This window comes from Magnusiomyces paraingens, assembly GCF_902498895.1.
Source record: "Magnusiomyces paraingens strain CBS 517.90 genome assembly, contig: contig2, whole genome shotgun sequence".
Lineage (NCBI taxonomy): Eukaryota > Fungi > Ascomycota > Dipodascomycetes > Dipodascales > Dipodascaceae > Magnusiomyces > Magnusiomyces paraingens.
In genome coordinates this window covers 4,206,901-4,220,828 of record NW_022474068.1, presented here as the reverse complement: position 1 = coordinate 4,220,828, position 13,928 = coordinate 4,206,901, and the positions used below count along the sequence as shown (strand labels likewise).

The following is a 13,928-nucleotide window of genomic DNA, read 5'->3' as shown; positions in this document are numbered from 1 at the left end:
AAAGATCTAGCTAAAAATTCAACAATTTTATTTTATTTTATTTTTTTTTGCAAAATGTCTATTTTCATAAGTTTTGTTTCCGATACTAAATTTAGCAGATTGTCTTTTTATATTTGACTATTCCAGATTTTTTTTCATTACAGATCACTTAATGAATTACAAACTCAGTTGAGAGATTCATGGTTACAAGAAGCAAGATATAACTATACATGTGTTTTTTTTTTTATTTTTTACCTATTAAATTTCTTTTTATAAATAAACAAATCTAAAAGATCCATCTGTTATTTATAAATATAAACTTGGAATTTAACTTCAAATGGATCATTAATTTGCATTCAATGAAAGCAACTAAGTATACTTTTCATTAACCACAATTAGCTTCCAGACATCAAACCAAGTCTTCTAGAACACAAACTAGTTTGATTTTTTATTTTCTCCAATTAAAAACTAAATTAAAACCAGGACTAGTTTGTAATGTAATGATTAAGAAGGAAGTTAGTAAAAACTTTCTTGGTTAAGGTAATTAAACTATGATTAAAAAGAGCTTTACAATTTTTTAATGCCAAATCAACTAATGATAAAGAGTCATATTTACAAAACAAAATGAATTATAAAATCTAAATATCATTTTGAGATTTAAATGATCATTGAAAATGAAATGTTCTAATCCCCGGGTTTTAATTTTTTTATCATCTAATCATGAGGTCAAATCACAAGAAGATAGCATGATAGCTGTTGCATATTAACGTTGAAAAGACCTATCGATCATAAAAATTATGCACAGTGTTGATTTGAAAAAGATCCAAAGGTACGTACAAGACTTAGCAAAAAAAAAAAAATCAAAGTTGAAATTGACCATCCGCAGACCCTAGCCTTAATTGGTATTAAGGATTCCTGCTTGTCCCTTATTTTTATATTTATTTCATTTTTTTTTTAATTATTAAAGATTAAATGAAAATTGTTAATTTTTGCCAGATATCCGCTATATTTATTCAAAAATATACCTAATATTTTTTTATTTTAGATCAGCTATGCATTGATCTGGCTTTTATTAATCGATAAAGACCCTGAGTTACAGGAAAAAATATTTAAACCCCTAAAATTCTTTTGAATTTTACATTTATTTTTGATTCCTTTTTTTTTTTAAAAAAAACACAATGACTCTACATTCAAAAATGATTTTCGGTTTATTATTTTTGTTTTCCTCTGCTTTAACTGGTGTTGTTGAATCTGCACCTACAAGTGCTATGGAAGATCGCTTGAGTCATTCTTTTAGTCATTTCCCTAAACATGCAAATACTACACCTGAGTATCCAATTCACCAACATGGACAAGTCATACAAGAAAAACAACTACATGCTCGGTCTCCGTGGTCCATACCAAACGTTATCAATAGATTTGTTCAAGCATCAGATCCTGGACCAAACAATGTAGTCAATTTTGTCCCTCCGTTCATCACATACTCGACAATCAATAACGACTTTAGCTGCAAAGGCTATGACCAAGTTTTTGGTGAGTTTTTACAGATTAAGGCCAAAGGTATTAAAGGTGTGCGTGTTTACGGCGTGGACTGCAATTCATACTGGACAGTACAACCTGCAGCTCGTGCACTTGGACTCAAAATCATGCAAGGGTTTTGGATCACTCAAGCTGGAACTTGGTCCATTAATCAAGCAGTAACCGACTTGGTCAACTGGATTAAGTACTACAACGGGAATAATTGGGATCTAATTGATTCCATTATCGTGGGGAATGAGGCCGTGACTGCCGGCTGGATTGATGCACACCAACTTTTGGGCAAGATTCGTGATGTCCGAGGTCAATTACGTCAAGCTGGATACGTGGGCCCGATTTCAACTGCTGAGATTCCATCTGTATATATGCAAAATCCCTTTTTATGTGTTGGCGATGACACTATAGATTTTGTCGGTGTTAATGCACACCCATATTTTGACTCTGGAAAACGTTATGACCAGGCTGGTGAATTTATGCAAAGTCAAATCGATGTTGTTTCTCAAGCTTGTCAGGGAAAGGCTGTCAAAATTGTTGAGACGGGATACCCTAGTGGAGGGAATGTGCACGGTAACCAAGCCCCTAGCCCTCATGGTCAGGCGGTAGCCATTACGCAAATTTACAATGTTTTAAAAGGAGATGTTGTAATGTTTACCATGTATGACGACTACTGGAAATCTCCAGGACCTTTCAATATTGAACAAAAGTTTGGTATGTTTTGGTTGTTACCATAATTTTTTTTCTCTTTTTTCCACACCCAGTTAAATGTATAGTTTTGTGGTTTGTTTATAAATTTAATACAAAAAGTTTATTTTATTGTTTAAATTTTTGACTTCTTTTCTGTTTTTTCAATTTCTTCAATAGCAAGTCGTGCAAGAGTACCAACACTTTCAGCATGCTTTGCTGCATTTTCACTAGAGGCTTGTTTTCTTGCAACACGGGCCTTGATACCATGGGCAATCACAGAAAGTCTAAAATGTGCCGAAACGATGGCAAATGTCCAATCCTTGCTGGCATCGTATCCTGTCAAACTGGTATAAAGCTCAAGATTTTCTTGAACAGTAGGAAGACCTTGTGGCAAAGGGGCAGCTGTGTCTTGAAGACCAAAGCCCTCACCAAAAAGTGATTCAGGCCACGAAAAGGGTTGCATAAGGTTCCCGAGATCTGCAAGGGGGTGTCCAACAGTGCACAATTCCCAGTCAAGAATAGCAATGACTTTGTTTTCGGTAGGATGGAAAATTAAATTATCAATTTTGTAGTCTCCATGAACAATGGTAACGCGTTCTTTAGGCATGTGCTGGGCCATCCATTTGACAATTTCTTCAAACTGTGGAATAGGTCCTACCGTTTTGCCAGTATCAATATCAGTAACAGCAGCCTGGGCCTTAGCGACAGCACTTAGACTTCCAAGTTGGCGGGGGTAATGGCTTTCAAGACGTTTTGTAAAGATGGGTGGAAGCTTTCGGGGATCAACACTATGGAGCTTAGCCAAGGTTTTAACAGCAGACTGCCAGCATTCGCGACGGTCTTTTGGAGAAAGATCTGGAAGAGTTGGGTAGTGGAAAATGCGACCCTTGACAAACTCCATCATATAAAAGTCAGATCCGATAACGTCTGGATCTTGGCAAAGACAAATGACTCGAGGGACGGGGATATCGCCATTAAAAATTTCATAAAGAGCCTTAAGCATGGCGTACTCGCGATCGACGGCATGTGCAGTCTTTGAGACAAGCTTTCCAGGAGGCTTTTTGCGAAGGACGTACTTGCGACCTAACGCATCTTTCACTTGGTAAGATGGGTTGGACTGGCCAAAGCCAAATTGCTGGAGGGTAAAAGGTGCGACAAATTCTGCGGGGAAGTTTTTAGTGAGATAAGTCTCGAGGCTCTTTTGGTCAATTGAGTGGCGAATAGCCCCAAGGCCTGCCTCAGTATCTACTTCGTCTTTAGCCATGGTCGTGATGAATAAAATAATGAATTAATAAAATTAGTGATAAAAGTAACGTTGAATTAAAAAAAATAAAAAAAAAAAGGAAAATAAAAAAAAGGAAAGTTAAAAAAATTGTGGGGGTGGTGGCTTTTTATTACATTTTAGAGGACAGTGCTATTGTGTCTTATGTGGAGGTGGGGGGGGGGGGGAGAGGGTTAAACGACAAACAATCAGACCGCCTGAATTTAAGTACCTCGGTTATATGACTGTGGGGTTGGAGAATCAAAAGATAGCGGTTTAGTGGCGAAAAAATTAGGCCAGACAAGCCGATTGGGCCCAAGGCAGGTTAGGGTAAAAAAAAGCAAACCAGTTTCAGCCTTGCGACGTTTTTTTTTTTTAGTGTTAGGGCGTCTATGCAGGTGATAATCATAGAGGGATCGTCGAAACAAAACTAATTTCAGGGCAGGTTTTTTAAGAAATTGAAGATTCCACCAGGGTTAGGTTAGAGATAACTGGCTAGAGCACGGCTGTAGGGGGCTAAGAAATCTAAGAATGCAGTATGGGTCCAGAGGAAAAAATATTTTAGGCTACCACTTTGCGCCGCACCAAAGAAAATTTTTTTTCCAAAATTTGTCCTGAAATGTCAAGGAACAAAGAACATACCACCACCACCACCACCACCATATCACCTTTCCCACCACCAATACCCACCATACCAAAATACAATGCCTAAGGAAGTCAAGAAAAGAGGTAGAAGAGCCGAGAAGGCCCGAAAAGAAGAAAAAGAAGAACAAATAAAGCAAGTTCAACAGGAGGAAGAACAATATCAGCAACAATACCAAGATTTCAATAACGATGATAACGACGGATACTACTACGACGACACTAATGGGGATCAAGGCCGCGACGAAGAACAAGGCGCCTTTTTTGGTTTAGTCGACGAACAAGAGTTGGAATATTTTAAACAAGCAGAAAGTACTCTCACTGTTGATGCTTTTGGTTCATCTGAAGAGCGTCGTGGTTTTGTCTCTAGTGTGTTTGAAGAATCCAAAGGCAAAGAGCTTAAGCTTGTCACAAACCATATTTGCTCGCGTTTGATTGAGCGTTTGATTTTGCTCGCCAATGATCGCCAAGTCTTGGATCTTTTTAAGGCACTTTCTGATAACTTTTCAGTGCTTGTAAAACACAAGTTTTCGTCCCATGTTGTCGAAACACTTTTGCAGCGCGTAATTCCCATGGTTGAGCGCGAAATTCTTGATCCAGATTTTTTATCTAATCTTCCAGAATCAACTTCAGCCGGCCATACTCAAGAGGATTCTTTTACAACCGTTGAGAATCTTTTCCTTTATATGGTAAACGACATTAAACCTACCATAAAAACTTTACCCCAACACCAGTACGCGTCTCACTTTTTACGATTACTTTTACTTATCTTGGCAGGAAAGCCTGTACCCTCTGCAACTGAAGCTAAGTCTGCTTTAAGAAGTCGACGTAGTAAAGTTGCAAGAAAGAAAATTATCTTATCAGGAACATCGCACAACGAATATGCTGAAGACGACCAGGAACAGCAGCAACAAACAGAAGAGCGTGCTTATCAAGTCCCCAAGTCTTTTGGCGACGCTCTTGACGAAATCCTTGATGAACTTTTTAAAAACATAGACACCAAGCAAGCTCGCGAAATGTCAATCCATCCCATTTCTTCTCCAGTTATCCAACTTATCTTGGGCCTGGAGTCTGACAAAATTTCTAAACAAAACCCCAACCCTACAAAAATTAAAGTCCCACCTACAACTCTTATTGCAACATTGTTTCCATATAGCACCAATCGCTACAAGAAGATCGAGCTTGATGGAATCACTGATAAGGATGAAATTGAAAAAAAGACTAAAGAAATTCAACAAGGTGAAGAGGCTTACGTGGAGTATCTATTATCTGATGCCATTGGCTCCCATCTTTTAGAAGCTATCATCAACATTCTCCCCGTTAAGCTTGTTGCTCGATTGGCTGATCGATATATGGTTGGCCGAATCGGCAAGCTTGTGAGACGTCAAGAGAGTGGTAATTATGTTGTTCAGACTTTATTGCGTCGTATGAGCGGAAGAAAAGATATTGCTTCTAAGATAATGGACGAGTTAATTGTTGAAATTAAAGCCAAACTATTTTCCGATGGTAATGACGACAAAACTGCATCTAAGGTTGAAGGTGAAGAAATAAATTACGGTTTAATTCGTACTATTGTGGAAGTTGCTTCACAGGATTTAGGCGGCTATAAGCTGAGTGACCTTGTTGATGTTTTGCTGGAAAAATACGACCCTAAAAAGGACGGCAAACTTCTATTTACATTATTAAACATTAACAATGGTGGTGAATCTGAGTCTGCTGCTTTGGGTTCTGGCTATGATAACAACAGAGATGCTGTCAAGATGCAAAAAGCATTGCTACTACAAAGTCTTATGAAAGCTTCAGAAACAGTTGTTGAACTCGTCCTTGAGGGTCTTATTTCTATTGGCGATAATAAGGAAAATGGTGATGCTATGCTTCTTAAGTTTGGTCGTGACAGTATATTATCACATGTTTTCGAAAACGCTTTGGTAGTTAATAGTTCTAGCAAGAACGTGATTCAACGACGTCGTTTATTAAACCATCTTAGCAAAAGCACTATTTGCTGTGACTTGGCTGCTAACGTTTATGGCTCCCATATTGTTGACAAAATGTGGACTTTCTGCTTTCGACTAAAGTTTTTCCGCGAGCGCATCGCTGGAGAATTATCTAAACAAGAAGTTGATATCAAGTTAACACCATACGGCCGTTCCGTTTGGAAAAATTGGAAAATGGATGACTACATTAGACGTCGAAGAGACTGGTGGAACAAAGTGAAAGCTACTGAAGATGAAATGGGAGAAGCTCTTGGCATCGAACGAAAAGAGCTGGCTCCTGGAAGTCATAAGCAAGACAAACCAAGGGAGGATGTCAAAAAGGGAGGTAAAACAAAGCATGCTCCTTTCAACAGCAAAAATAGAACTCAAATTTATTAAATAAAGAATAATATATAAGACAATTACTTATTAAGCATATAATACTTTGTCAACTAGTGCTTATAGACTGTGGTAACATATATAAATATATATTTGTTGAAATATTGATCATTATATTAAACTTATAAACATAATTATAAACTTGTATTACACATGTGCATATTTATTATTATTATTATTAATGTAAAATCAACAGTTCTTATATTGGAAATTTTCATCGTTTAAAAAACTATACTCTTTTTTATTTGTTTATTATCTTTTCTTAGAAATCAAGACTTACCAGACATTTTTTGTTCTTCGCATCCGAATCCCAAGAAATCTAGCAAGCTCGTCAAAATGTGTATTGGACTCTTCCTCAGTAGGTAGAGAAGCAGAAGCGGAATCTCCTTCAATCAAATTTAAATCCGACTCTGCTGATCCTCCAAGTTTTTGGGAGAGTCCACACTTATTATTTCCAGGTTGCTCAACGCTTTTAGAGTTTTTGTCATTTCCAGAGTATTCACAGCGTTCATTACTTCCACAAACTCCTCCATGCTGATGGTTTTCATGGGAATCCTGATTCTCATTTTGTTCAGCTGCCTTCTTTGTTGACTTCTCATTCTCATCATTTTGTGCTTCTGGAAGGCTCTCTGTACCTTTAAGCCCCTTCGTTGAATTGTCAGACAAGTTTGATAACGTCGAAGAGGCAAGGGAGAGTTCAAGGGACTCGAGAGTAGTGCCCGCATGTGATAATAACTCGGCGATTTCCGCTTCATCGGGGGGCAAAAGTTCGTAAAATTTGCACCAGACTTCGACGTCTGCGCGTGAAAGTTCTCGAAACTCTTTGAGCGTTTTTGGGAAAGGGATTTTAAGAAATGGCAGCGCTGTTTCTTCGTCTTGATCTTCTTGAATGTCATTTGGTGTGAAATGTTCTCCTGGGATTGAGCCATCAGTGCCAGGTAAGGGTGCAATAATATCAGTGTCTTTAGTAAGAAAAGCGTTTGCAGTTCTTCTAATGCTTCGAGCTTCTCTTTATATATTTATAAAAATTAGTATCGGCATCAATTAATAAACTTAAAAACAATCCTTTTTTCCGGGCGAATTCTTGAATAATACTTACAGTAAATCAAGCTGTCCTTGAAGCTCAGTAACAAGTTCAACAATGTCGTCTCCTCTAATATAGGCATTTCCTTCGCCGTCACCATCTAATTCAAGATTATTATTTTCCTCTTTTGAAAATGATACGCTTTTTGGCTTAGATGAAGGGACAGTTGAAATAAGCTCCTCCGGAAGTGAGATAGTTGGCAGGCTATCAATTGATTTCCGTTCCTTATCAATTTCAATCGAAATTAATCGTCGTCCAGTATCCGCAACCACTTTATTTTGGCGTTGAACTTGTTCTGCTAGGGCGTTAATTTCGACCTTAAGAGATTCTAAACTGAGGGATTTATTTGAAGACATGGATGCAGTGAACTAAAATATATATATTTTTTTAAATGACCAGGGTTGTTGTAAAACAGCAATATGTGGTGCAGTGAGAAATAAATAATAGCAACAACAATACAAACAAATCTTAAAGCTTAAACGTAAACAAAAAAAAAACTGTAGCAAGAGCCAATGCCCACCACGTGAGCCAACAACCCATACTATCTGTAGACGATGAAACATCAGAAATATCAGAAACATTTTGGAAAGACTGCAATACTTAGTATTATAGTGCTTAAAGCACATAAAAAAAATTCAATATTTAGAGTAATAATTATTAGGCAAATTTTTAATTTAAATAATTGGATAAGTGGGATATGCCTTGCTTTGAGAGTTCATTCCTTACCAAGTATAGTAGTCATCTGATAAACCACAATAATTTACCTAAACTCACCACCATTCATATTGGTATTAAATGATTTATTGAAGTTTGTTTTGAAAAATATTGGAAAATCATCATAGTAATAATATACAACCTATATATATCTTAAGTATTTGCATTAATTGAAAAAAAAAAAAATCTCTGTTTCGAGGTTTTGGTTTTAAACCTAGCTGTTATTCAGTCTTTCAGATACATAATTATAATCACGTGCGTACAATACGGCTATTTTCTAAAGAAAATTTTTTTTTTTTTTTTTTTTTTTTTTGAAATTTTTTTTTTGTCATTTCATTTTGGTGTACAATATCTAAAATTTTTTTAAAAAACATCGACAAAAATGCCTGTTTCGAAAAACAGAAAGACGGAAAAATCTATAGGAGATTTAGAACTGCTAGAAGTTTTGAAATCTCGCCCATATGATCTTCTGATTCCAAGTGAAACATTAAAAAAACAATCTCTTGATTCTATTAAAAAATCTTTGGATCCCATAGCATCACATTATTCTATTTTCGATGAAGTTCATTTAGAGGGATTAGATGTGGAGCAAGTTTGGGCCCAGGCTCAGATGATTGTTGAGGGTGTTTTAGATAAAGTAGTTGCAGAAGAAGTACCTCAACTAATTGATGAGGGTGTTGTCAAACGAAGCTCTTTTAAAAGCGCCGAAATGACTGAAAGCGAAGAGGATGATGAAGAAGAGGATGATGATGACCAACAAATTAGCGAAAACGACGAATCTGAAGATGGCATTAACTCGGAAGAAGATTCCGAACAAGAAGAAAATGATGACTTTGAGTTGAAGAAAGAAAATGTTCCTCATGGGGAAGATGATTCAGATTTTGATATTGATATGGAGCACGATGATTATCAGGAATCGGATATGGAACTAGAGAGTGAAAAAGAAAATGATAACGACAAGGATAATAGCAAGACTAAAGATGAAATTGAAGAAGAAGAAAGTGGAGAAGAAGGCGATGAGGATAATGAAGCAGCAAAGGAACTTAATGATGATTTTTTTAAGCTTGATGCTTTTCAAAAACAGATTGAAGCTCTTGAAAAGGATAATGAAGAAGATGATGAGGATATCGATTATTTCGCAGATTTAAGCACTAAAGATCATGGAAAAGAAGAAGATGACGGCTTAGATGCTCTAAAGTATGAAGATTTTTTTGCACCACCAAAGAAAAAGAGAGCATTTAACGACAAGAACAGAAAGAAACCAGATACTAGAAAAAGTGCGAAAAAACCCAGCACACAAAAAGAAGAAGAGTTTTTTGGTTTTGATTTAGATGCAGACGAAAAAGAATATGAGAAGGCTATGGGTTCTATCCGCAAGGACTTGTTTGAAGAAGAAGATGATGATGAAGAAGAAAATGGTAATAAAACCAAGGAAATTCTTTCTACACTTGAGCAACAACAACGTGACATAAGGAATCAGATTGAGAAGTTTGAACAAGAAAATGTCGCATCAAAGTCATGGGAGCTTTCTGGTGAAGCCAAAGCTAAAGACAGACCAGCAAATTCTTTGTTAGAAGCCGACTTAGATTTTGAGCGTTCTCGTAAGCCAGCACCTGTTATTACCCAAGAGATTACCGAAACATTGGAAGATCTTATTAAGAAAAGAATTAAGAAAAATGATTTCGATGATATTCCACGAAGACTTCCTGATACACTTCCCGAATTTCGACCTAGCAAGCTTGCTGATGTTCAAGAAACAAAGTCCAAAAAGTCCTTGGGTGAGCTTTACGAAGAAGACTATCTTAAACAGACAGATCCTGATGCATATGCTGCTCAGCAAAATGAACAGTTGGATGCTGTCCACCAAGAGATTGTGAATATGTTTACTGGTCTAAGCCGTAAGCTTGATAGTTTATCAGCATGGCATTACACACCAAAAGCACCAACACCATCTATCTCAATTGTTGCAGAAGCTCCCGCTATTTCTATGGAAGATGCACAGCCTACAGCTCTTTCTACAGATGCCACACTTGCTCCACAGGAAGTATTTAAAGCTTCTGAAGCCAAGATGAACAATCTAGAAGTCATTGGCCGTGATGGTCTACCAATATCAAGATCCGAAATGAGCCGTGAAGACAAGAAGAAGCTCAGAAGAAAGATTAAGGCCAGAAAATCCAAGGTTTTCAAAGAGAAGGAGGAGAAGCAAAAGTCTCTTGCTCAAAAGAAGGGCAGTAAGGCTGATGTTATGGAAACATTGAAGAAAGCCAATGTCACAGTAATTGACAAGAAGGGCCAAAAGAGAGATCTAAGTGGTAAATTAAAAGATACTGGTAAAAGTATCAAGCCAACAGAGTTAAGATTGTAAGTTTGTAAGATTATAATTTAAAGATTAGAAAATACTTAATTCATTCATCTATTTTTTTTTAAAAAAAATATTGATTATTTCCTGTAAAACACACGCTTAAATTTAAAGTGAACTTGAAGGACTCCATTTTCAAATTTACAACGCGACCCTCTATGGGGCGAATTATCCCATTGTCTATCAACAATTTTAAAGGCAATATCTTGGTATGGGGCGCCCGAATGAAACTTGATTATACATGTATCATTCTGACCAGCAGCAATAGCAAGCTGCTTTGAGGTTTTGCGTTTGTCTCTGATAATAGAAAATGTAGGAGCCTGCTTCGAATCAATTAAATCTGGATAAAAAATATTGAACTTATAACCTTGAACAACCTTGGGAGGTGGGCTTTCTGCTGAGTAATGAGTCTGGTTGTAACGGTTCCATTCATATCCCAAGATAACCCGATTATAAAATCGTGGTTTTTGAAGGCCGCTATCAGATCCATAAACACCATTGTTTTCAAGTGGTACCATGTTTTCTTCACTGTTAAACATTTCCTCATTTTCATTCATTTGAACTCCGTCGGCATCGTATGTTGTTTGTGTTTTTGTCACAACCGGAGGCATAAATGCCAATTTTTTTTCTTCGTTAAATTCTGAAACAATATGTCGAGACTGGCTATCTTTAGGTCGTGTTTTCATAGGTATAAATCTTTGCTGTTTGACCAAGTCTCTGTTCTTTTCCAAATTTTCAATAAAATTAGCAAATTGTATACGTTGGATTTGAACGCCATCCTGATTAATAAACTGGGCCAAAAACATATGGTTATTTGCCTGGTCGGCTGGTGAAATGGTATCCATAGAAGAGGAATAATTAATTGATTTCGCAGAATGACGAACGCCTTGAGACAGTAGCTGTGATATTTGTATTTTTGCACGTAAAGCTTCTGTATGCTGTTGCTTTCGAAGTTGTTTAAGCCGTTCATCTATTACAGCCTTGTAAAATTGATCAATCTTTGCTTTTGCTTTGCAAATAACCAATTCCCTAAGAAGTCTTTCCCAAAAATCTATATCAACGGACGGATCTTTTGAAATTTTCATTATCTCCACTTCTTTTTCTAAATCCACTAGCTGGCTGTACGTTTTACCATCAAGAACTGCGTTAATATCATCAGATACCGGTCTGACAAGGTCATCTTCAGGATTTGCACCTCCTTTTAATTTTTCATTTAACGCCATATTTTCAAGTATTTTTTTTCGATCTTGGCATAGTATGAGTACCATTTCCCAAAACTCCGTATTTCTGGGATGCCTGTCGAGTTCAATGTATTTTTGTACATCTTCTTCCAATGTAATTATATTTTGAAGGTTCAAACCATAAATAATAGAATACGGAATTGGAATATCAAAGTCAATATCATCGTTATTAAAATCTGCATCATAAACTTTAGGATCTCCATCAATCAAGCGTAAGTTTGCGGCAATCCAATCAATAGGTTTTGATCTCCCTTCCTTAATTCGTAGCAAGGCACCATATTTCATTTGCTTTAATACAAAAGAATCTTCTTCTGCAACCCATTTTTTTGTGCGTTGTTCTTCTGTTTCCTTTTGTTTTTGTGAAAAGTGTGTTGGTCTGATCTTTTGTCTCTCAGATTTTTGATGATGATCTCTATAACTGTGCTTCATTGATATGGGAGATGGAGAACGCGATTTTTTTCTGCTATGATTTCTATTGCTTAGGTTCCTTTTTCGTGATTGTTCATAATCTCTGTGCCAGTAGCGATCATGGTCATGATCACGATCACGATCACGATCACGATCATGGACACCGTCGCGGTACCGGTGTCGATTACTAGATGAGTTACTACTTTCTGGGTCTCCATTTGACTTCTGGCTAAAAAGATCGGATTTACCGTAATGACCTTTTGAAAAATTAGATTTTATATCAGTGTCATGATGAAATGATTTGTGTTTTCTATCTGAATGCGCTGAGCCTTTTGAAGACATTGTAATACTATGAAAAGGTGGCGTTTGATTAATTTAAAAGGGGTCATATAAGAATTTGATTATGTACAGTATCTGCAATATTTGTAGTTAATTACGGTTACGTTACATGTAACTATAATTAACTATATTGTTAATTAATCAGCCACAGTATCTGTGTACTAATTAACTTAGCAACGGATTCAATTTAACTTCTGGTTGCTACATTGCTGCATATTTTAGCACACTTAAAAGAAAAACCTTTGGTGGCGAACCGTTAATTTAATTAAAATCGAATGGGCTTACTTTTGAGACAAAATAACATGAGATGCTACTAAATGAATTTATTTATGTTTTTTTTTTTTTTTTTTTTTTTTTTCAACTAAACTATATTTATTCATGACGGATGAAAAATTTTAGTACATCATGAACAAAAGTAAAAACCAAACACCTAAAACTTTGCCAAAAGAAGAGCAAGAACTACCCAAATTTGTTGTATATTTACGATTTCCGTTTTCTAGGAATGGATTTCAAGATCCTGGGTCTAATGAATGGAATGAAGAAAAGGCACATGAACTACGGGAATATTTATCGACCACTACTTTAAAGCGTGGTGAATTAGACTGGAGCTATTTAGCAAATCGATTTCAAGTGTCAGAACCTTTTATTTTGCAACAAGCAATATGGCTTTATGAACGAGAACTTGAACACGTTCGGGACCAAATGCAAAGAGTAAACCGACATATTTTTGTCAACAAGTCACAAGAAAAATTCAAGACATCGTTTAGATCAATTTTCCCATTGCCGAAACAAGGATTATCAGAATCGTGGATTACGCCAGTGGATGGTAAACCTTTTCATCAAAATACACATAAAATTCCGTCTAATAATGAAGCTCAGCAACGCCATTTTAACGAAAATAGCACAAACCCAAAAATAGTTAAGATAACATTAGACTCTAATCAACCACACCTGAAATCTGATGATTACTTTTTTTCTTTACGTAAGAAACTTGAAAAAGAAAACCCATCAAACTCAAATGATAAAAATGAAATTTTTCAGGGCGACGAAAATAACGTGGGAAAAAACGAACCTTATGAGCAAAACCTACACGACAAAAATAGTCTATCAATGGCAATGAATAAATTGACAAAGCATTTGCCTTTGAATAGGGACTTTAAAAGACCTTCGATATTTGAATCTGATACGGAAGATTTTGGCGATGAAGAATTTAATGAAGAAAAAACAAATTATGATAGCAAGATATCGGATGAGTTTGGAGAGGATGACTATGATGCATTTTTAACATGATAGTATTGGAGATATTATC

General features: G+C 36.3%; 7 protein-coding genes across 7 annotated transcripts; 4 read left to right on the top strand and 3 right to left on the bottom strand.

Moving 5' to 3' along the window:
• Positions 1-1,157: 1,157 nt before the first annotated feature.
• On the top strand, positions 1,158-2,246 carry SAPINGB_P003076 (uncharacterized protein; the record flags this gene model as incomplete). The annotated part of the gene is made up of 1 exon (XM_031997794.1): positions 1,158-2,246. The coding sequence occupies one exon, from the start codon at positions 1,158-1,160 to the stop codon at positions 2,244-2,246; it is 1,089 nt and encodes a 362-aa protein (XP_031853685.1).
• An 86-nt stretch (positions 2,247-2,332) lies between these two features.
• On the bottom strand, positions 2,333-3,463 carry SAPINGB_P003075 (uncharacterized protein; the record flags this gene model as incomplete). Its single annotated transcript, XM_031997793.1, has 1 exon — positions 2,333-3,463. One exon carries the CDS (start codon positions 3,461-3,463, stop codon positions 2,333-2,335), a length of 1,131 nt encoding a protein of 376 aa, XP_031853684.1.
• A 701-nt stretch (positions 3,464-4,164) lies between these two features.
• On the top strand, positions 4,165-6,474 carry SAPINGB_P003074 (uncharacterized protein; the record flags this gene model as incomplete). The annotated part of the gene is made up of 1 exon (XM_031997792.1): positions 4,165-6,474. The coding sequence occupies one exon, from the start codon at positions 4,165-4,167 to the stop codon at positions 6,472-6,474; it is 2,310 nt and encodes a 769-aa protein (XP_031853683.1).
• Positions 6,475-6,750: 276 nt separating this feature from the next.
• On the bottom strand, positions 6,751-7,914 carry SAPINGB_P003073 (uncharacterized protein; the record flags this gene model as incomplete). Its single annotated transcript, XM_031997791.1, has 2 exons — positions 6,751-7,483; positions 7,574-7,914. The coding sequence occupies 2 exons, from the start codon at positions 7,912-7,914 to the stop codon at positions 6,751-6,753; spliced, it is 1,074 nt and encodes a 357-aa protein (XP_031853682.1).
• A 740-nt stretch (positions 7,915-8,654) lies between these two features.
• Positions 8,655-10,637, top strand: SAPINGB_P003072 (uncharacterized protein; the record flags this gene model as incomplete). Its single annotated transcript, XM_031997790.1, has 1 exon — positions 8,655-10,637. One exon carries the CDS (start codon positions 8,655-8,657, stop codon positions 10,635-10,637), a length of 1,983 nt encoding a protein of 660 aa, XP_031853681.1.
• A 74-nt stretch (positions 10,638-10,711) lies between these two features.
• On the bottom strand, positions 10,712-12,622 carry SAPINGB_P003071 (uncharacterized protein; the record flags this gene model as incomplete). Its single annotated transcript, XM_031997789.1, has 1 exon — positions 10,712-12,622. The coding sequence occupies one exon, from the start codon at positions 12,620-12,622 to the stop codon at positions 10,712-10,714; it is 1,911 nt and encodes a 636-aa protein (XP_031853680.1).
• A 402-nt stretch (positions 12,623-13,024) lies between these two features.
• Positions 13,025-13,909, top strand: SAPINGB_P003070 (uncharacterized protein; the record flags this gene model as incomplete). Its single annotated transcript, XM_031997788.1, has 1 exon — positions 13,025-13,909. One exon carries the CDS (start codon positions 13,025-13,027, stop codon positions 13,907-13,909), a length of 885 nt encoding a protein of 294 aa, XP_031853679.1.
• Positions 13,910-13,928: the final 19 nt, after the last annotated feature.